We start from the raw sequence: 19,914 nt of genomic DNA, 5'->3' as shown, positions 1-19,914 counted from the left end.
TCAAATTTGATGACATGACGATTCAAAGTCAATGATGAAAATTGGTCAACTTGCTTTTGTAGTTGACATGTGGAATATTGTGTTTTATGCCAAAAATTTTGATCTGAAAACGCCATAACTCCTCAAAAGGGGAACACGACAGTATTTCCTCTATGGCCAGGCTCTTACCACCGACCAACATGTAATATGAACGACTCCTTTTGGAACTTTTTCTTTCCTTCCATGCCCTCCCTCTCTGTAAATGCTTTCTTCCCCTTCACTCTACTCTCTTCCTTCCATTTCCCCCCCTCCTCATCTACACTGCTTCTCCTCTCCCGGAAAGATTTACGCCTTGCCAGTAAACCTCTTCACCCGGCGCGCGATATCGCCTTTCGTCTGCTGCATGGGGTTCAACTTGCGATCCCGCACCATGGCATCGTAATCGTCGCCGTGCTTGGCAATCAGCCTCTCGAGCCACTCCTTCTCCTGCTGGCTAATGTGCCGCGGCTTCTTGATCTCGGGGAGAGCGGCTTCCTTTTCGAGGAGGCGGATGACTTCGGGTCTGCTCTCGTCGTCGATGCCGCCCCATTCTTCTTCGTTTTCGGCGGCCCCTTCCTCGTCATCAGAGTCTTCTTCGAGGGCGTTTAGGGGGTCATTGAGGGGGTTGGGACGCTTGTTGGCGCTGGCGTAGTGGATTTTGATGATCTTGCCGTCGGCGTCGCGCTCGACGCGGGCTTCTTCAAAGACGGCTTCTTCGGTTGTGGAGATGGCGAAGGGGTCGGCGCGCTTGGCGGAGGAGGAGGCGGTCTTTGCTTGCTCGAGTTGAGCGAGGGTCTTTTCTGTGCCGCCTGTTGCTGATTTGAGGCGGGCTGTGAGGCCTAGGCGGCGGTAGTTCTGGGTGAGGGTTTCCTTCTTGTTCCTGGACGAAGGGAAAGGGTTCTTGGTTAGCTTGAGGTTTTTTTTTTCTTCTCAGTTGCGGAAGCTAAACGTGGAGGGCTGGCAGTTCAAAGGGACGACGAGTGTGTGTGTGTGTGTGTGTGTGTGTGTGTGTGTGTGTGTGTGTGTCTGCGTACCAGTTCTTTGCGATGATGTCGTTGCCGAGAGGGTTGAGGAGCTTCTTGGGCCTGTTCGTCTTGACTTTGGCGCGGCCGGAGCGGCGCTTCTTCTTTTGGAGGACGGAACCCATTGTGAGTCGATTGTCTTTTTTCGGAGAGGACGTAGGGAGTGGTAGGATGCGGGATCACGGGTGGTTTGGGTCAGGCAGAATTGACGAGGTACAACGGCCGGGCGCAATGCAGTTTGGCTGGAGGTTGCTCGAGTTGCCGCTTCTCGAATTTTTTGTTAATCTTATCTTATCGGGGGAGGGGCCGCTTGGCTCGTATCGGGCTTAGCGTGGTTCGAGGTGTGGTACCTTCACCGAGATTCACTGATATCTGACCGAGATTCGTCTTTCTCACCTAGGTACCAAATGCGATGCCTTTAACTCCATGCCGTACATAAGGTATTCAAGTTTGGGGGGGGGGGGGGAATAAAAATTCGATTGTCGTAGAAATTGATTCTCCTCATGAATTTCCACATGTTTAAGGCGTTCTAAGTTGTTTTCCTTGAGAGGGGGATGAGGTCGAGTCCTCCTGTTGCATGGTTGTAAGCGAATCTCCTTATCGCCTGAGAAGCTTGAGGACCCTCTCGGGCATGCTAGAACCTTCTCTATCATCAAATCAACGTTTTGTTGAATGTTGGTTTCGTGCAAATCATAACCAGTCGGTAGGATAGACTGTTCATTGTTGCAGGCAGTAAAAGAAACGCCGATGTGTTGATAATCTGTGTTCCGGCGTTCTTGCCTCTCACGCAGATGTCGATACCTTGAAGTAGGGAGGGAGGTAAGTAGGTACCTTACGCATGGTATATCCTACCTGCGCGTTTACGTGTATTCATCCCCGTCACTACAATACACCACAGACGAAGCCCACATAGGTCCCCTCAACTCCATTCCCGTCACCAGCAACCGCAGGCGCCCCTCTAGGTCGGGGGGTCAGGTCAAAGTGGGCTGGGTGGTGGAGTGGTTCATGGTCAACAATCAATTATACGCCAACCAGCCTACTCGACGACAGGCTAAGCGCATACGAGTACTCGAGTACCAGCACCAGACATTACAAGTTCCCAGCATGAGCACCAAGAGATGTAGCCCCCACTTCGGCATCGGGGTGGGTGAACTCTTTTTTGGGGGGTTTCTCCTCTACCGATTAGGCCTAAATTGTGTTGATTCACAGCCCAGCATAGGGTTGGAGGATAAATGTTGCAATCTCGAAATCGACTGGATAAATAGATAGTCGCGGCAAGCTGTAATAGTTTATTTCACGTCGCCTATGAAGGGATCGGCCCAGATTTTGGATGTTGGTGTTTTTTGTTATTACTGGCTCTGCAAACCTGAGTCTTAGGTTCCTCAGAAGCGTTTAAATACGGCTTTCAGATGGTCATTTGGCGCTGTTGATTGGCTGTTGTCCAACTGGTAGGTCAATGGTAGCAGGCCTTAAGGGCGAATGGGGACTTCCTACGGTGATGGATTGCACACTTTCATGTGTGGACTGACACTGCCTTTTAGCTGTCTGGGCAATCCGGTTTCACGATCAATGAAACTCTGGCTTTAAATCTCATCGCAAACAGAGCATACTTCTCATTCATGTCATAATTTGATTTCATTCAGCGTAAAATAGCAGATGGTATATAAGCCCTTTACATATCCACAGGTCATCCACACAACGTCATCCCTTCAACACACACCACCCCCTACACCAGCTTCCAGACACCGTTATTGACCTCAATCTTGATCTCGCGGTTCTCGTCGATACTTTTTCTGCCGGCGTGGAGGATAGCCGTGGTGGCGATGGTGTTCTTGAGGGTAGGCAGGCCCTTGGCATCAAGATCCTTGGGCTTGAGCTGGCCAGAGTTGACCTGCCTGCAGCCGTCGACGAACTTCTCGAGCGAGATGTAGCCGTAGCCCGTCTGGCCGTTGAAGTTTCCGTCCTCGTCGGGCGCGTAGCGCATGTAAAAGGGGTTGTACCACATGAGCTGGCCCGCCGAGTCGTCGGCGACGTCGTAGCCGCGCTTGGCCTGGTCGACGCGGATCTCGCCGTTGGCGGCGAGGTAGTGGAAGTACTGGTTCGAGTGGACACCCGCGCGCTGGGGCGCGGTCCAGCTGGCGGTGTAGACGCCGGTGGCCTTTTTGGATGGGTCGCCCTTCTTCTCCCAGTGGACGAGGACGGAGATTGTGTCCTCGGTGGCCGGGTCGCAGCCAAGGTCGGTGGCGATGCCCTTTGACGCCGAGGCGGAGACCTTGACGGGGACGAAGCCCTGCTGGGTGACCATGGAGTCGCAAATGTCGACGTGGTGGCTGTTGAGGTAGTAGGAGATGTCCGAGTCGACGCCGGCCCAGGCCTTGAAGGTCTCGAGCTGGGACTTGGGCTGGGACATGTAGCTGTAAAAGTAGTTGAAGTCGCCGAGCTTCTGGGCCTTGAAGCGGGCGTCTGAGTAGGCCGGGTCGAAGCGCTTGTGGTGCTCGATGAAGACGTAGACGCCCTTCTTGTCGGCGGCCTCGATGAGGGCCTGGTGGTGCTCCAGGTCCTTGACGGCGGGCTTGGTCAGGAGCACGTGGATGCCGCGCTCGATGGCATAGAGGGCGATGGGGTAGTGGGTGGTGTCGGGGGTGAAGATGGTGATGGCGTCGCCGGCCTTGAGCGCGTCTATGGCCGTCTTGTAGGAGTCGGGGTCCTTCTTGTCGTTGGAGGGGTAGGAGTCGAACGAGGTGTCCAGGCCGTTGTAGGCCTGAGTGATGTTCTTGTGGAGATGCTCCCCTTCACGCCTCGGTTAGCATTGCCACTTCAACTAAGTAAATTTGCTCGGGAAGCGGTGTTCTACGTACTAATGGCAGGGAACTTTGTGCCGTTGACACCAACCATGCCCAGTTGGTTGACCTTGCCTCTTCTCCTCAGGTCGAAGAGAGTCAGGCCGACGACGCCCACCTTCTTGTCTGAGCCAGAGGCACCGCCACCGACGAAACCGGTGGTGTACTCTCCGGTACCAACCTGGTGATGATTGGATCAGCAACTGGAACTGAGCTGGACATTTGTGGATTGGCTTACCATCAAAACGTTGAGAGGCTCCATTTTGGTCGCGTCTTTTCTTTCAATGGGTCGGAATGTTACGTGTGAGGGGAAGGAAAGTTTGGGAGGGAATAGAGAAGAGGAACTTCCTGAACTATGACGGACGGCGAAAGCTATGGTCTATATAAGAGAGGGGTGGGAACGTGTCAATGGGTCAAGTAGCACGAATAGCTCGGGCGAGACGCAGCGAGAGACAGCACAGGACAAGGTAGACAACGGGTAATAATGGGCAGGCCAAGATTGTTTTTTCTCTCCTAGGATGAAGCTCGCCATGGCATAGCGACCAAGGAGGAGCTCCCGTCTCGTCTCCGTCACGTCTCGTAGCTACTCCACGACAAAAGCTGGGCCCGGAAAAATTGAGGGGCAGAGGAGGGGGAAAGACAATTGGAGGGATTTATCAGCCCCGCACTCCGCCGTGCGTCAGCTCCCCCAGCCCAGACGCTTGACTTATCCGCTCAGATAGTACGATGGAGTCAATTCTAGGGAGTCTCTGGGATGATGTGCTGTGGTGGCTTCCCTTGGCTTGTTTTGTCAGAATAAACCGAGATTGTTGAAAGAGCGCATGGCGCATGGCATATGCACGGTTTATTCTTCAGCATTCATCCAGCATCAATTTGTATGAGGAGCACATTGCGGAAGCATGAGAGACTTGCGGAGAACTTGTGATTACGGTAATGGAAATATGTCCCTAGCGTATGGGAAAGAGAATAGTAGAAGAATAAAGCATGCTGTCGTTACCGGAATCCCATCCCGAGTATGACCGAAGCCACGGTGCCGTGGACGCCGGTGTTCGGAGGGGCGAACCGGCCGATTTAAGTCTACGACGGAGGATGCGCCGCCACGCCATCTTGCCAGGCTTTCATATTGTGGCTTGAGCTTCTAATTACAGCAGAGCAACCTGGTATCCGATTCTTCCCTGGAGCCGGTTCTATTCATTTCTTGTCTCGCAGAGAAATAAGGAGCCAAAGTGAAGACATCTGCGAGTTGCGGCTTTGCGCCTGAAGAGGAAGAGAAACATGGAGGGGCAGAAAAAAAAGTGGAATGAGGGGGAGGGGGAGGGGCAGTGGGAATCCCAAGCGTGGGGCAGCGTCGTGCCGTTCTTCCATTGGGGTTCAACGGGTGCCCGTACTTGTGTACCTCACTTTGTGCTAGTAGTCGGCCTAGTAACGTGTGGATTTGGCCATGGAGAATAATGCCAATTTGTCTGGACAGGGTGGTCAATTGCTGGCCGGTTAGAGCAATTAACGCCGGTTATTACCCGTTGATTGGGAAGACCAATGCATAGAAGAGTCAACCCTGTATAGAGTATTTGTACAACCACTCAACCCCAGAAATCTTGACGGCCGAGAGCGAGCACGAACAATGTTGGACAATCGTCTTAACCCAAAGTAATTTGAACGATCAAGGAACCAATACTCGTAAATTCTGATTTGGATTTGGAGGAGGTTTCCAGGACCGCCTTCGCACGCACATTGCTGTGTACATTGACAACCCAGCGTGTATGTAAGTCTCTTTTTCCTGGGCCATTCCCCGCCCCCACGCCCCATCTGCCCCGCGTCAACTTGTAACATGGATGACCGCTGGTACAAAATACATAAAGGTAAGGTGCGTAATAGATAGTAGGTATCCAAACAAACTACCTAGTTATCCGTAGACCATTGGAATAAATATTACAGCGTATGTTGCTAGAAAGAATCTATTGTCGATTGCAGAATACCAGGCTGTCACCACTGATGCAGTATTTTTCATTCCGAAACACGCACCAGGGCATCCTGCTCCGAGGAAAACCATGTGATGGGATTCTTTACCTGCACACGATACATTGCTTGCAGAATTCGATATTTAATCCCTCTCCAACCGGCTAAAGATTGTGGTTGTATTGGCCGACAGTGCACAAACTTGAGTTTCATTGCCCGCGACGTTAGCAATACTCAATATCTTGCACGACTTTACCCGGGAATTGGAGTTTAAGAAGTACACACAATCTTTGCCGAATTACTTACACGCCTTTCATGATACTAAGGTATCTACACCGAAACGTAGCGCAGGCTCCAGGTCAGTCACACGCACCTGGATAAGTTCTTCAGGATATTAGACCACCTAACGCCTTTCTACATGAATTCCACATTGATCGCGAGTTTCAGTACCCACATTATGTCCTCTCGCTCGTCCATTCCGTTCCAGCGCCGATGGTTAGATCCCTCGTGCCCCTCCATGCCTGCTCCAACTCTGAAGCTAAGGTACCGTGGTACCTCCACTCACTCGAAGACACCCCACTTACCCTGCCAGACAAAATTTTCTAGTTCCTATTGGAGGAATATCTTGGACGTAATTTCTCCGTCCACTCAGCTGACTTCCATTTCCATCACTTCTAACCTTCTCCAACACTTCAACGCCGCACAAATCCATGCCATTCCATACACTTCGTATCGCCGGCCAGCCTCTCACATATCGTTGCAAAGAGGTTACAGCGATGCACTGCGCCATCTGCTAGATGTTCTACTGTTTCGGTGTTCATGCCGGTTCTCTCTCGCCGGCCACCGGCTGCGGTCACCAGAGCGACCGGTAGTGATCCGGACTTGCTTAGAGAAAAGCCATCGCTGGCACAGAATATAGCTTACTTGGCTCGTCTCCGGATACACAACAAGACAACTTATCGAATTCACCTCTTGATGCTGACCGTAGGGTTTCAGTATCTTCGAGCTAAACACCACTACCGCCGTGACTCTCGTCACTTTCCTCGTCTCCAATATGCCGCTTAGTGCGTCTACACTTCTGGCGGTGTCGATAGGTCAGAAGATGACGACGGGAAAAGTTCAACTCATGCACGACGGGCGAGCAACCCCGAGACTGAGCTACCAATCGCCGGATGATTTGCCAGGCACCCTCCGGCCTGCAGATGTGCATGTCCCAGTTCGGCGCTAATGCTCAGGACGGGCTTGACGAGCCTTGTGCTGCATGACCAGACGACAGCTCTCCCAATAATGCCGTCTTTCTCATCATCCTTCTGGTATTGCCCTCCACGCGCGATTCCAGATTTCGGACACCACCCAGCCCTGTGCTGGCTGCCTCCGTGCAGATCTCGTGGCATCGGCCGGAAGCATCTGGCTCATTGGCGCAATCCATCTTCCCAGCAGATCCTGTCCATGACACAGGGCTACAGCTTACAGCAGATGCATCTTCGCTACCGTCTATTACCGGGGCCCACGGACCACAGACGTGGGTGGGCGATGTTGGATGGATCGGAGCTTCAAGGGAAGTCCCTTGCTTGTCTCGGATTTCCCTCGTCTTGTGACGGCTGTCTTTTCTCAAAGTCTGCAAATACCCCGCCATGGCTGAGAGCCCTGCCCAGAGGATTCATTCCTCTTCAAAGTGGGACTGAGACGCAGCGAGCCGACTTCATCCTCACCAATGCGGTCAACATCTTCACTCAACATATCTGCAAACATGAGAGCTTTACCATCATTATCCCAGTAGGCTAGTTGAGGGCCATCAAAGAGTAGGAATTGGTCACCAAAAGCCTCATCGTTGAACTACCTGGAAACAGGAACCGCTTGCCGCAATACCGGTGATGCACCTCGTTTCTCTGCACACTCCACCCCCTTCTCCATCTCTCTTAGCGTTCTTCTCGTCTAGTTTCCGATTGCCCCTCCCCCTCCCTCCCCCAACTGGGGTGCAAGGGAGCGTCCCAAGGTGGCCCCGTTGTGCAGTTATTAGCTTCTTCGGTCTTGGCTTTTGAGTCTACACGATGTTCGATAGTTCGGGACAATGTCCACACGAGCAAGGCCCTCGCGACACGTCGAATATTTATTTCTAGGCTCATCCCACCCCACGCGGGCTTGCTGATACTGGAACAAGCCCATTAGCTCACGGAAACCTTTCCGTCCTCCTCGTTGTCTCTTTTCTTTCTCCCTCCTATAAATACAACACCGGCCTCTACCCGCCTCTCTGGTAAGTATTACCTCTTACCTCTTCTCAACAACCACTTCACTCCTCTCTTGTGCTCTTCACCTCTCCAACCTACCCCTCTCACTCACACTTTGCTCACAGCTCTCTCATTCATCCAGCTCACCCACCAAATCAGCCCATCATGACCGTCTCCAACGGAAGCAGTGGCGCTCGCCGCCCCCTCCCCGTCGGCATCTACGCCCCCACCATGACCTTCTTCGACCCCGAGACGGAAGATCTCGACATCCCTACCATCAAGAAGCACGCCGAGCGTCTGGCCAAGGCTGGTCTTGCTGGCCTGGTCGTCATGGGTTCCAACGGAGAGGCTGCCCACTGCACACGCGAGGAGAAGCTGGCCGTGACCAAGGCCACCCGTGAGGCTCTCGACGCCGCCGGCTTCCAGAGCACCCCCATCATCCTCGGTGCCACCGAGGGCAGTGTTCGCGGCACCATTGAGCTCTCCAAGGCCGCCCTCGAGGTCGGCGCCGACTACTCTCTCATCCTTCCCCCCTCCTACTTCCGCGCCCAGATGGACGAGCAGGCCATCTACGACTACTTCATCGCCGTCGCCGACCAGAGCCCCATCCCTCTTGTTCTCTACAACTACCCCGGCGCCGTCTCCGGTATCGACATGGACAGCGACCTGCTCATCAAGCTGGCCGAGCACCCCAACATCATCGGCACAAAGTTCACCTGCGGCAACACGGGTAAGCTCACCCGCGTAGCCCTCGCCACCAACGCAAAGACCCCTTGGTCAGAAGGCTCCGGCTACATGGCCTTTGGCGGCATATGCGACTTCACGGCCCAGACCCTCGCCAGCGGCGGCAGCGGCATCATCGCCGGCGGCGCCAACGTCATGCCAAAGGTCTGCGTCAAGGTGTGGAACCTCTACTCGGAGGGCAAGAGGGACGAGGCCCTTGAGCTTCAGAAGAAGCTCAGCCGCGGCGACTGGTTCCTGACAAAGGCCGCCATCGCCGGTACCAAGGGCGCCATCCAGAGCTACTACGGCTACGGAGGCTTCCCCAGACGGCCTCTGAGACGTCTGGAGAAGGCCCGTACCTCTTCTATTGAGGAGGGCATCAAGGAGGTCATGGACATTGAGAACTCTCTCTAATTGGAGAACGATTTGTTCTCCTTCTTATGATTCATGCACTCATGAAGAATTGGGAGAGAGAAATGACCTAAGCATGCGGGCAACAAAAAAAAAAAGTTGCCCGGCGTGACAGATGGTGGGGTAAACGTCCCCTCCCACCGATCACGGCCGTGGGGGTAGTTTCCCCGGGCTAGGTCTCGGAAGAATGTCCGGGGTGATGATGTGCCGAGCTCTTTTGGTATCCCCCCACCCCACTCTCACCAAGGTATCCGTACCTAGCCTGACATAACTCGGACTTTTTTGTCCTCATCCCCTCAAAAAAGACAGTGTGGGTTGGCATCTGTCGATAGTTTTATAGGGAGTTTTCGGGCGCAGAAATAACGATTTGGGATGAGAGGTTGCATTTGTTGGTACCATTACCAACTTAGGACCCTTGTACTAGGAGCAGCGCATAGTCAAAGACATCGTCCTTGGGACTGAATATCCTAGAGGAACCTCATAATAGATTTTATGATTTATGTATTTTTTCAAATCACTGTTCGTGTTTCGTTAATCATGCGTCTCTACCTTGTTTTCTATACCATGCAGCAAAGGTTCCAGCACTGAAATTGCACTTCCACTGCGTGTCTGCGCTCAATGTCACCGCATCTAAACTCTATACCGCCTCGGATCCAGCTCCGAGATATCGGCGCTGACAGTCTTGCCGTCGAGTATATACTCGGACATGAGCTTCCCCGTTGCGGGTCCGTTCTGGATGCCCCAGCACGTGTGGCCGGCCGCGAGCCACAGGCCCGGCACGGACGTCGCGCCGATGAGGGGCCCAGACTCGTGTTGGGGCAGGTAGCACGCCTGCTTCGCCTTGATGGAGGCGGCCGCCAGGGCGGGGCTGACGGTGGCGATGTACGAGATGATGTCGTCGCAGTTGGCTTCGTCTACTTGGACCTTGTCTGCTGTGTCGGGGAGGGGTGCGTCCTCGTCTGGTTCGCCTACAGTGTGGGGAGTGTTGCTGTGAGCTTTACGTCTTTGATGGACTTGGGGTTTGGTTGTTGAATATGTCTAGGGGAAGGGCCGGAAAGGGGGAAAGGGGGCAACGAACCACATGCATACACCTCGCCATACGGCCGCGCATAAATCTCCGGGTCGACAACGCGCTTATGCTTCCTCTTTTGGCCTTTGCTAACCCGGTGTTCGGGCACAAAGTCGGCCGGGAGCTTGATGCTGGTGAAGACGGCGTAGGGGCTGACGTCGGCGTTGTATACGACGCTGTGGGCCCGCAGGCCCGTGACCTTGGACCGCGGCAGCAGGCGGCCGGTCCACGGGCCCGCGGAGACCAAGACGTCCGTCACGTCGTCGATCGTCCGGGTCTCGTTGGTCTCGCGGTCGAGGTACTCGACGCTCTTGACGCCTCCGCCGCCGCCGTCGCCGCCCTCACCGGAGATGATTCTCTTCAGCAGCGCGTTGGTCCGCACCTCAACCCCCTTTTCCTGCGCCAGCGCCGCCATGGAGGTGGTGAAGTCGTAGGGATGCACCTGCGCCGTCTCCGTCGCGCCAGGCCTGCCCATCTCGGCGTACGTCTCGACGGCGGCGCGATCGATCCAGTCGAGGTCCCCCGGCACGACGCCGCCCGAATCCCTTAGCATGGCCTCGGCGGCCTCGTCCTGCTTCGGCAGCCTCTCCCACCCCTTTTCCTGCTCGCCTTCGTTGGCGCCGGGCGCGACTGCCTCGGGTTTCACGGCGGCTTGTTTGATTTTTTCGAGCGTCTGCTTCGTGACGCGGGCCTCGAAGCTGCCGCAGTTGACGCGCCGGTAGCCCCATCTCTTCTCGCCGCCGTGCTCTGTGGCGAGCTCCTTGTGCAGGCGGTAGGAAAGCGGGACGAGGCAGGACGGGTAGGCCCAAAGGGCGAGAAGGCCACCTGCTTTGCCCGAGGCGCCTGAGGCGATAGCGGTGGCCTCGAGGATGGTGATGCGGTGGAGGGCGGGGTTGTATTTCGGGTGTCTTGTGAGGAAGTAGGCCGTTGTGGAGCCGATGATGCCGCCACCTGTAAAGTGGCCGTGCCCTTAATATCAGTCTACTTGAAGTGGCGACGACGACGACGACGAAGAAGACGAGGACGACCCTGTTGTGTAGTAGACGTACCGACAATGACAATGTTGCGCTTTGCTTGGGGATCCATGGCTGGCAAGGGCGGTGTTAGTGTCGACAGGGCCTCTTCCTCGAGTATCCGTCTGGCAATGTCGAGTTGTCGTTTCTCGCGCCGCTGCTTCTTCGTCTTCTTCCTGACGGCGGGCATTTCGTCACCGCGTGGGGCGGGCGTGTTCCGCTCAACCCTGAGCTCCTCGAGGGGCACGGTCCGGGGCGGGGTAAGTTTCCTTATCGATAGCGCGTGGTGACGGCGGCGGGACGTTGATAGAACGAGACCGCGGCCGGGTTGCGGCCCCCCCTCAAAAAGGTACTTTGGAGCAGGTATCCGTTTCTGTAGGTAGCGTGTTGCAGCAAAGTCTCGAGCAGCCTGACGTGATTCGGGTGATTTGCGTACTGGTGATTGGGAAAGATTGCGCTGAGGGAGACCGGGGCGGCAATTGGCCCAGGATCGAGCTTGTATTCCAAATACGGAAATCACCTCGGCGAGGGAGCTATGACGGAAGAAGCATTGATCCGCCTCGGCTCGGCTTCTTCCTGCTTAGTAATTGACAATCGATGGCTGGCCAAGTCCCGATAACGTTATGAGCCGGTCTGGCGTGAGCTTTCTATTGAAATCGAGGTGGCCTCCCCCCGGCCTCTTCGGTGCTCTTGCCTCGACTCGGGTGGTCTGCCGCCATGGAAGACCCGGACTTCAAAGTTGGTGCTTGTCAAACTTGCAAGAGTCGAGGCTTCAAAACCCATCTGGACTGGCCGACTCGGGCACCGGAACAACGCATTCAACCGACCGGCTCCACTTTCACATGAAGAGCCGGATCTCGCGTTCGCTTCATGAATTCGAAGTAGTGATTCAGTATTGTGAAGTTGATGAGCTGTGAAAGACGATGTCTTTTGGTTGACTTCAAGCAAGACTCTTGGGAACAGAGCTTGCTATATGAGTTGATCTTTGTAGGCAATGCTCTGCTTAATACTCATCTGTCTACCAGTGCCACCAAGTGACCAAAGACAAGCTGTGACATTGGCATGTCTGGATCGAAACAAAACGGAACCAGGACATGCCGTCCCGTACCTCGGCCGATGCAGAGCTTGTCGACCCTCCCGCATCCATCGTTGACGGAGCCCCACTTTCGACCGAAGACCCCGTCATGCCCCTCTTGTTCTGGCCCATTCGAGGTGTCAAAGTGCAGCTCTGTGGAGGCGTTGGAAGTGTTATGGTGCAACACTAACGGTAATGGAAGGTATCCGTAGGCCATTACGGAGTACTGTGTACGCATACGCAGTACTTTAGTCTGTTGGTGTGGCTTCGATGCGAGTGCACGCCCGTGCCCGGGGACCCCATTGGAAACCGGATTGAAACTTTGTCCCGGCAGCACCACTGGCGAAGTGGACAGGCGTGACAAGAAAGGACGACGCACTTCCCTTCCCGTCCGTCCCTGCATCACCCAATACCTCCCTCGTGGCGTCACGCATGGCATGTTTCGTCAACTACATACCAGAGCCTTCTCTCCCATAACAACTTCCACTGCTGCTTCCGTAGCTGTGCACCACCAAAGACTTTTTCTTCCCTACATCTACTCGCTCAAAACTTGTGTATCATCGCCAAACCGACCGCAACTAATCAACAAGATCCAATTGCGGGGTAATCTCAAAGCTATCGCACAAAAGCACCAGCAAATTCACACAACCGCAGCAATGGCTTCCGCAACAGGCTTCTACGACTTCAAGCCCTTGGACAGTACGTGTGATTCTATTGTTGCGCACGCTAATTAACCAATCACCTTGAAAACGGTTCGGCTGACATGCGTTCTTCCCCTCCAAAACAGAGCGCGGCCAAGAGGTTGCCCTCGCCGACTACAAGGGCAAGGTCGTCCTCGTCGTCAACACCGCTTCCAAGTGCGGCTTCACCCCGCAGTACGCCGGCCTCGAGAAGCTCTACAAGGATATCAAGGAGAAGCACGGCGACGACTTTGTCGTCCTCGGCTTCCCCTGCAACCAGTTTGGCGGCCAGGAGCCCGGCTCCGACGACGAGATCCAGAACTTCTGCCAGGTCAACTACGGCGTCTCCTTCCCCATCATGCAAAAGATTGACGTCAACGGCGACGCCGCCAACCCCCTCTTCCAGTGGCTCAAGGAGGAGAAGCCCGGCATCATGGGCCTCAAGCGCATCAAGTGGAACTTTGAAAAGTTCCTCGTCGGCCGCGACGGCCAGGTCAAGGGCCGCTGGGCCAGCACCACCAAGCCCGAGAGCTTGGAGAAGCCCATCCTCGACGAGCTGGAGAAGAAATAAACGCGAAAAGGAGAGAATGATACCCAAGAGCGCGTTTAGCTGCGGACTAAGGGGGAATTCTGTTGTGTTTTGTCTGGGAAACCCGAGCCAATCGCACAGGTCTCGTAGTATAGCTTGGCAACCGCCCTACTCCCTTCGGTTTAGTATAGTACGGAGGATAATTAACAATATGAACCACTATAGTGATTTGTTCTGTTACATGCCTGTTTGAAACATTCGCAGTGCTTGAAGATGAGGCGGTAATCAAAGGACGGTCTCAAAACGTGACATTCGTAGGCTTGAATAGCTTCATGTTGACAGTGAGATACGCATGGGCTGAATGATACTCTTTTGCTGAAGATCACTTCTAGGTTCTCTGAAAATCAGAACCTTTGTCCTGTGCCTGTGAAATCTAGGCTACGAGTTGTGATAGGCAATGCGATAGTGGATATTCATATAATTAAAATACACACGCCTTTCTTAATAGCATTACTGAGGTGGTTCCTCGCATTCCCAAATAGTCAAGTAATCGTGTCATCCTTCATCTCATTCTAGGAATGGCTGCAAATCACCCAATACTTGCCGTTCCTTGCGGTCTATGCTCGTTACTTTGTGAAGCTGATTCCGGTAGACACTTGCCGTACACTTGCCGTGAACGTTGCTATAGTTGTCGCGAAGTTGCTCGATGTGAAAGATAGTTATAACCGCTTTCCGAGTGAAACAATCATCCATAATGATTGGATAGAAGACACTGGTATTGGGGCTGCCTGAAAGCATCTCTGGCCCTAGATGACCCCTTCCTTGAGTGTCTTGTTGGGGTTGACTGCTCCTAGCTTGATGAGGGATAGAAAGCAGTACCTTCTCTTGACCTTTACACGAGGCTTGAGAAAGACATTCCCTGCCATACTTGACGCTGCATGTATCTCGCCTACCCCATTATGGTGGTAACAGTGGCAAAACGGATTGATTCGATGATCAGTGGCTCGATATCTCCATCCTCGACATCATCAGTGCTAGGGTGACTTCCTGCGGCGAGCTACAGAGCTGAACGATCATGATGAATGCAACATTCGGCTGAACACTTGCTCCTTCAGCCTAGCCGAGCCTTCATATTTAAGGCGCCACGACGGACACTGCGTCTTTACAAGGTCGAGACATACATAGTTTCGGTTCTAGGTGTCGTCGTTGAATATTTAAAGAACATATATGCCACGTGTTGCCTAGTTGGTAGATGGAATAAAGAGCTTCTCTGCCTCTACAACTCATGGGGTAATCTTCAGAATAACGGCGATTCGCAGCGCTATCAACATGTATAGCCTCCAAGGACTCGGTAATTGACTCTTCGCCGCCGTGCACACGAGGCTTCATTCCTGTCATAGGCTATGTTGATGGGACCTTCGGTGTTGTAAAGAAAGAGCATCACGACAGGTGAAGCACGGCAATCGCAACCTGTCTATAGCTGGCAAACTTTGATTACCGCTCACAAGAAACTTCATTAGCTAATGAGGTGCTCGAGAACCTTGGCTGCTGTCTTGGACGAGGAGGCAACTGTATGAGTGCCGCGCTGGATTCTGCATAACAGTGAGTTACCGGTTGGCGTTGAAATATCTCACTACATGGTGTGCCTCTTGAACAATCATCATCGCTGAAGCAGATATGACTCTCAGTGTCAGATTGAAAGAAGGGGGCCAGAAGTTGTCTCGTAACTCGACTACAGCAGTTGCGGTCCATCAAAATGGCAGCGATATCATACGAAGCTTCAACTTGATATTTGTGTCCGCAACACAAGTATCTGTATATAGCGCACACTTGTTGAATAAATTGACTACTTGTTGAATAGTACTCATTCAGACTAGATTGATTGTGATATAAGGAAACCCCCCTTGGAATCCGGATCTAATTGGTATGACCTCAACAGCCAGTCAAGTCGTCAACATTTCCACCATAAATCAAGTATGAGGCTCCATCTCGGAAGAGGGCTGTCACATGGGAGCACAAGTTCTTCTGATTTGCCTTGGGAGTGTTTTCATATCTTGTAACACGGATTCTTGGTTACAGTTGACCAATTATAAATTATCAGCCTCTGTCGACATTGTAAACTTTGCTCTCCAAACGGGATATGTACGTCTTTGCCGCGACCTAAAGAATCCACGTAGAAATCTAAACGGGCCACGCTCTCATGTAACAAGACGAAGCTGCTTCTATGGCTGTACGTAGCCAAGCTTATTCGATAACGGCCAAGTGAGGAAGCGACAACGATGACCAGATGTCGCCGAGAAAGTAGCCCTCCAAATTGACCGCGAAGGTCGGTATATGCTACTGGCATTAGACTGACATAGAGCAATATCATTTGGATATTAGGGTCATGTTTAGGATCTTGAACGTTGGCGCTTTTACAGACTGTGGACACCAAAGGTGAGGAGGCTTCAACCATTTGTTGACCTGAAGTCACTCATGGAACTCCCGCGATGTTTGAGAGCCCAAGCTGATCAAAGAGAGACGAGCTCGGCATTCAGTGAAGATGCAAGATATGATCGAGAGTCCACCTAGATAAGGCAATCTGGTCTTGGTTCAGATTACACAGGCTGAGCTGGCTTTCAACTCATCCGCTTCCTGAATTTTATTTTCATAGCGTTCACATTAGGGACGGCATGGTGACCCGAGACAGCGTACATCACAAGGAAGAAGACCGTCTTGGTACTTGCAGAGTAGGGTACTCCCAACCAATATCAAAGACTCGGGGCCTCTGTGCTTACTCGAAGTCCGAGAAAGCGTGATACATCAAGCCACGGAAACATTGGGACTATACCACAAGCCATGGCCAGGGAAAATGTCGTACAGATATCAAATTGAGGCTCAAAGGCAATCACAAGTGTATACGGATATCAGTAATCATGTGAAAATGCGACCTCCAATGCATAACATCTTATTTGCTACAGATATCTACAGAGGCATGACACTTGAATCCTCGTTGGTACGCGAGGCCGCCGCTACGAAACAGAAACCTCACCCTTCCAATTCATCTCACTATCTCTCATTTCTCAAAACCCAGAAGATAGAAAGAGATATTCTGCCATATGCCGCCACGCAAATGAAATCAGGAAACCCCCACGGCACGCGACTCACCGTCACACAAGGCTCCATCACCACTGGCTCATCTCCGTCCCACCGCAAACCAAACAGTGGGAAAGCCAAGATTTGCCCCCTCGTGGGCGTGCAGAGAAATAGAGAGACGTAGAATCGTGTAATCTGGTTCACGCCCCCTGGTTTGTGCGCTTTTTTTCGCGGCATTGCACAAATGCACAATGCGCCTTGTCAAAAACCCCCCATCCTCGACTCCATAGTACCGGTGAAGTTATGGGACTTCATCGCGTGTCCCGGGTGCCCAATGCTTTCTCGCTTGAAGAGCACACGCCCCCCAAGTGCCGGAGACGATCAAGTAATAGAAACTAGGTTGGCCATGTCGTCTTTGCTTGTCCTACTTCTTCTTCTGCTTCGTCTTGCCTGCCGTGTCACTGTAACGCCAGATTCGCCTCGGACCTACAGATGCAAAGGCAAGGCTCGGGAGACGGTGGGAGGCAACAAACGTGGAAAATGCCCAGAGAATGGCGCGAAGCGGGACGAACGAACTTTTGACGAACAGGGGAAGGAGAAGATGTAATGAGAAGGGAAACAAAGTAAAATAAGAAGGAAGAGGGTATTTTGGTTAGTGCTGTATAACGCCATTCAGCGAAGGAATTGCGGAAGTTACAGAATTTTCTCTATTCACTCGTAATTCTAACAACAATGACCAAGAGCAACACGAAAACACTAATTACAGAGCCGCCGACTTGGCTTTCCCATGCATATCCGTATTATTGGATGTCCTCTTTTTCTTTCCAACATCCACGGTAACACCGGGTGGGATTTCCACCAAGAGCTTGGTCCACTCCGGCCGGTACTGCCACTGCTTGCTTGCTTGTTTTTTTTGTAATTCTTCATGCTTGTGAAAGTTGACAGTTACAGCCAAGACATGAAACCTACAGATGTACAGTATTGAAGTACCTAACATGCAGTTGCCGCTTCACTTTGAGGTTCCTCTGGATCCATCCAACATCGGGACATGAACCCAAAAACCACAACAACAGCGAGGCCATTATTATCAGGGGAGCGGCGATCTTGCGTGCCATTGTGACGCACCCGAGCCCCGTTTGCGGGCCGGCAAAGGCAACGGGGGAGAGGAGGGGCGAAAAAGGATCCTGGGGCCGGTCTCGAGGTCTAGACATCGATATCTGATGGACACAACACACACGCAAAGAGAGAAAGGCCCAGAATTTCTAATTCCAGTTTGGACCTTGAAAGAAGGTGTGGCGATGGTAGAGAGATTACCACTACCACTACCCACAGATGGCAAGAAACGTCGTCCGATGTCGCGGATCAGCGAATCGATTTTCCTCCTGGAGAGGACGCACATCTCGAAGGGTGGAGAGAGGGGAGAGGTGTGACTTCTGATATGAATGGGATGCCCACAGATGCGCAAGCAAGAGTCGTCCGCGTCAGAGACCGAGAATCTCTCACCATCTTCAGCGAAGCTTAGGTAGATCTCGACAAAAGTCACGCTTTGCTGCAGTCGCCGCCCAGATTTCAGAGGTGGGAAAGGGAAAGAAGGGTTCAAGAGGCCAGACCACCACCCCTTCTTTTCCAACTTCATCTCATTGGGTCGAAGCAAGTAGAGCATCGCCGGGTAGGGTTGCATACATGGACATCTCTTTCTCTGTCTCTACTTCTCTTTGGCAAGCATCGAGACACGACCCAGCTCTTTTTCGCAGCAAAGTCGGAGACTGGGAAAGTCTATCCAAGCGAGAAACGTCCGAGGGGTAAACAAAAGAACCTCATCACCTTTAGCCTGCGTGATAAGTTGACGCCGTCCGAATTTCGTAAAAAATAGCCTCCTGACAGGTAACCTGACAGGAAGACCCGGAAAAAGGGTCCTGTGGCATGCTTGCTCATGGAGGTAGGTACCTGTCTTTACTGCGTATCACAAGTAGACGTCTGCGTAGCCATAGCTTTCAACAACAAGCACAACCAAATGCCCACTACACCCGAGCGTACATGATGTGCGTCCCATTCCCCCTCGCGCGCCACACCCCTGTGCCGATGCGGGCCTGCGGCAGCCGGGCTGGGAACTTTTGTGGAAGCCAAGCGGGGGGTCGTGGCCGCACCACCACACACACACACACACACACTTCTCGCAGCAAGAAGAACCACCCCCGCATGGTCCTGGTTCCTACTTCTCCATCGGATCCAGATCAGGCAAAGAGCTCGAGGACTTGGGGTGTGTGGGGGCAGAGAGGTTTACTGCAGTCTGCGTAGTTCGGGGAAAGGCTGGCCTCTCTAGTGTACTGCGTAGCAACTTCACACTTCAGGTTTCCTGCGACTGACGTATCTCTCTCTCTCTCTCTCCCTCTCTCTCTCACACACACACACACAAGCTGTTGACCAAGGTAAAGAAGGCGCATCGAAGCGGGATGAGAGGTGATTAGGCAGGGTACGGCCGCCGGCAGAGAGGCGTTCGAATTCCTCGCATGCGGTTCCTGGAAAAGAGGGAACGCAAGGCACACACTATTTGTCCACACGTACAACACACCTACCTCGGGCATACTGCCGCAGTGAACCTCTGGGGGCCCAGCCACGATCTTCAATTTCGAGGACGTGTGAAACGCCACATGATGAGACCTGGCAAGGAGTGACCCGTGGTGTGAACAACAACAGCACATTGCCTCGAAAAGCGAAAGAGCAGGAAAGGAAGCGAGGAGAACCATGGGCCCCCGTCCACTCCCGATGAGATCCTGCCCCCTCTAATCTCGAACGAAGCGAAAGCCGCGGTCGGCAAACCGCCAAGAAAAGGGACTCGAGATAGCGTGCCGGCTAGCCCTTTGACGTCGACATCGTCCATAGAAACGACCGTGAGGCTAACTCGTCCATGCCGGCGATGTGAAGGCGAGTTAAATGCGGGGAAAACAACGGTCAACGAACCCGCATCAAGGGCCTCGTCCGCAGGCGGCAGAAACCACCCCCTTCCCTCGGCCTTACATTGATACATGCAAATCGCCTAACGGTCGAAGATGCTTGAATGCCAAAAAGCCGCCTTGCCGCCCCCGCTGATCTGGTTGCTCTCCGTGTATCCTTGTGGAGGAAATGGTCGTTTGGCACGCGTGACATTGGCATTAGCAAATTCAAAGTCCATCTTTAGTCATGGCGTCCTGTCAACGACCTCTCTGTCGGTAATCGTGCAAGACTAGCTTGATGCTGGGGCAAGAGAAAGCAATGGCCACGGAATGCCACCCCGA

General features: G+C 53.1%; 6 protein-coding genes across 6 annotated transcripts; 2 read left to right on the top strand and 4 right to left on the bottom strand.

Moving 5' to 3' along the window:
• Nucleotides 1-28: 28 nt before the first annotated feature.
• BDZ83DRAFT_632599 (ribosome biogenesis protein Nop16) lies at nucleotides 29-1,514 on the bottom strand. Its single transcript, XM_060508981.1, has 2 exons — nucleotides 1,053-1,514; nucleotides 29-898 (listed from the first exon to the last, which is right to left on the bottom strand). Exons 1-2 carry the CDS (start codon nucleotides 1,163-1,165, stop codon nucleotides 325-327), a joined length of 687 nt encoding a protein of 228 aa, XP_060361310.1. The 5' UTR covers nucleotides 1,166-1,514; the 3' UTR covers nucleotides 29-324.
• A 1,252-nt stretch (nucleotides 1,515-2,766) lies between these two features.
• On the bottom strand, nucleotides 2,767-4,142 carry BDZ83DRAFT_585680 (oxidoreductase family protein; the record flags this gene model as incomplete). The annotated part of the gene is made up of 3 exons (XM_060505867.1): nucleotides 2,767-3,830; nucleotides 3,899-4,061; nucleotides 4,119-4,142. The coding sequence occupies 3 exons, from the start codon at nucleotides 4,140-4,142 to the stop codon at nucleotides 2,767-2,769; spliced, it is 1,251 nt and encodes a 416-aa protein (XP_060361309.1).
• Nucleotides 4,143-8,229: 4,087 nt separating this feature from the next.
• Nucleotides 8,230-9,201, top strand: BDZ83DRAFT_585698 (dihydrodipicolinate synthetase; the record flags this gene model as incomplete). Its single annotated transcript, XM_060505870.1, has 1 exon — nucleotides 8,230-9,201. The coding sequence occupies one exon, from the start codon at nucleotides 8,230-8,232 to the stop codon at nucleotides 9,199-9,201; it is 972 nt and encodes a 323-aa protein (XP_060361308.1).
• A 403-nt stretch (nucleotides 9,202-9,604) lies between these two features.
• BDZ83DRAFT_654937 (FAD dependent oxidoreductase) lies at nucleotides 9,605-11,470 on the bottom strand (the record flags this gene model as incomplete). Its single annotated transcript, XM_060510764.1, has 4 exons — nucleotides 9,605-9,665; nucleotides 9,842-10,166; nucleotides 10,277-11,218; nucleotides 11,317-11,470. The coding sequence occupies 4 exons, from the start codon at nucleotides 11,468-11,470 to the stop codon at nucleotides 9,605-9,607; spliced, it is 1,482 nt and encodes a 493-aa protein (XP_060361307.1).
• Nucleotides 11,471-12,550: 1,080 nt separating this feature from the next.
• On the top strand, nucleotides 12,551-14,061 carry BDZ83DRAFT_632588 (thioredoxin-like protein). Its single transcript, XM_060508980.1, has 2 exons — nucleotides 12,551-13,054; nucleotides 13,143-14,061. Exons 1-2 carry the CDS (start codon nucleotides 12,793-12,795, stop codon nucleotides 13,604-13,606), a joined length of 726 nt encoding a protein of 241 aa, XP_060361306.1. The 5' UTR covers nucleotides 12,551-12,792; the 3' UTR covers nucleotides 13,607-14,061.
• A 3,338-nt stretch (nucleotides 14,062-17,399) lies between these two features.
• Nucleotides 17,400-18,567, bottom strand: BDZ83DRAFT_733499 (uncharacterized protein). The gene is made up of 2 exons (XM_060512919.1): nucleotides 17,630-18,567; nucleotides 17,400-17,604 (listed from the first exon to the last, which is right to left on the bottom strand). Exon 1 carries the CDS (start codon nucleotides 18,318-18,320, stop codon nucleotides 17,727-17,729), a length of 594 nt encoding a protein of 197 aa, XP_060361305.1. The 5' UTR covers nucleotides 18,321-18,567; the 3' UTR covers nucleotides 17,400-17,604; nucleotides 17,630-17,726.
• Between the last annotated feature and the right edge of the window lie 1,347 nt (nucleotides 18,568-19,914).

Source organism: Colletotrichum acutatum (assembly GCF_030867785.1).
Source record: "Colletotrichum acutatum strain CBS 112980 chromosome Unknown BDZ83scaffold_99, whole genome shotgun sequence".
In the NCBI taxonomy this organism is placed as follows: Eukaryota; Fungi; Ascomycota; class Sordariomycetes; order Glomerellales; family Glomerellaceae; genus Colletotrichum; species Colletotrichum acutatum.
The sequence above is the reverse complement of the archived record's forward strand: the minus strand, read 5'-3'. Positions and strand labels throughout refer to the sequence as shown.

Bases quoted from the DNA above. Each gene is read 5' to 3' on its own strand.
- BDZ83DRAFT_632599 (XM_060508981.1), bottom strand. From the start codon at position 1,165: ATGGGTTCCGTCCTCCAAAAGAAGAAGCGCCGCTCCGGCCGCGCCAAA. The intron at 899-1,052 runs GTACGCAGACAC...CCCTTCGTCCAG, and splicing joins GACATCATCGCAAAGAACTG to GAACAAGAAGGAAACCCTCA.
- BDZ83DRAFT_632588 (XM_060508980.1), top strand. From the start codon at position 12,793: ATGTTTCGTCAACTACATACCAGAGCCTTCTCTCCCATAACAACTTCC. The intron at 13,055-13,142 runs GTACGTGTGATT...CCTCCAAAACAG, and splicing joins CGACTTCAAGCCCTTGGACA to AGCGCGGCCAAGAGGTTGCC.
- BDZ83DRAFT_733499 (XM_060512919.1), bottom strand. From the start codon at position 18,320: ATGCAACCCTACCCGGCGATGCTCTACTTGCTTCGACCCAATGAGATG.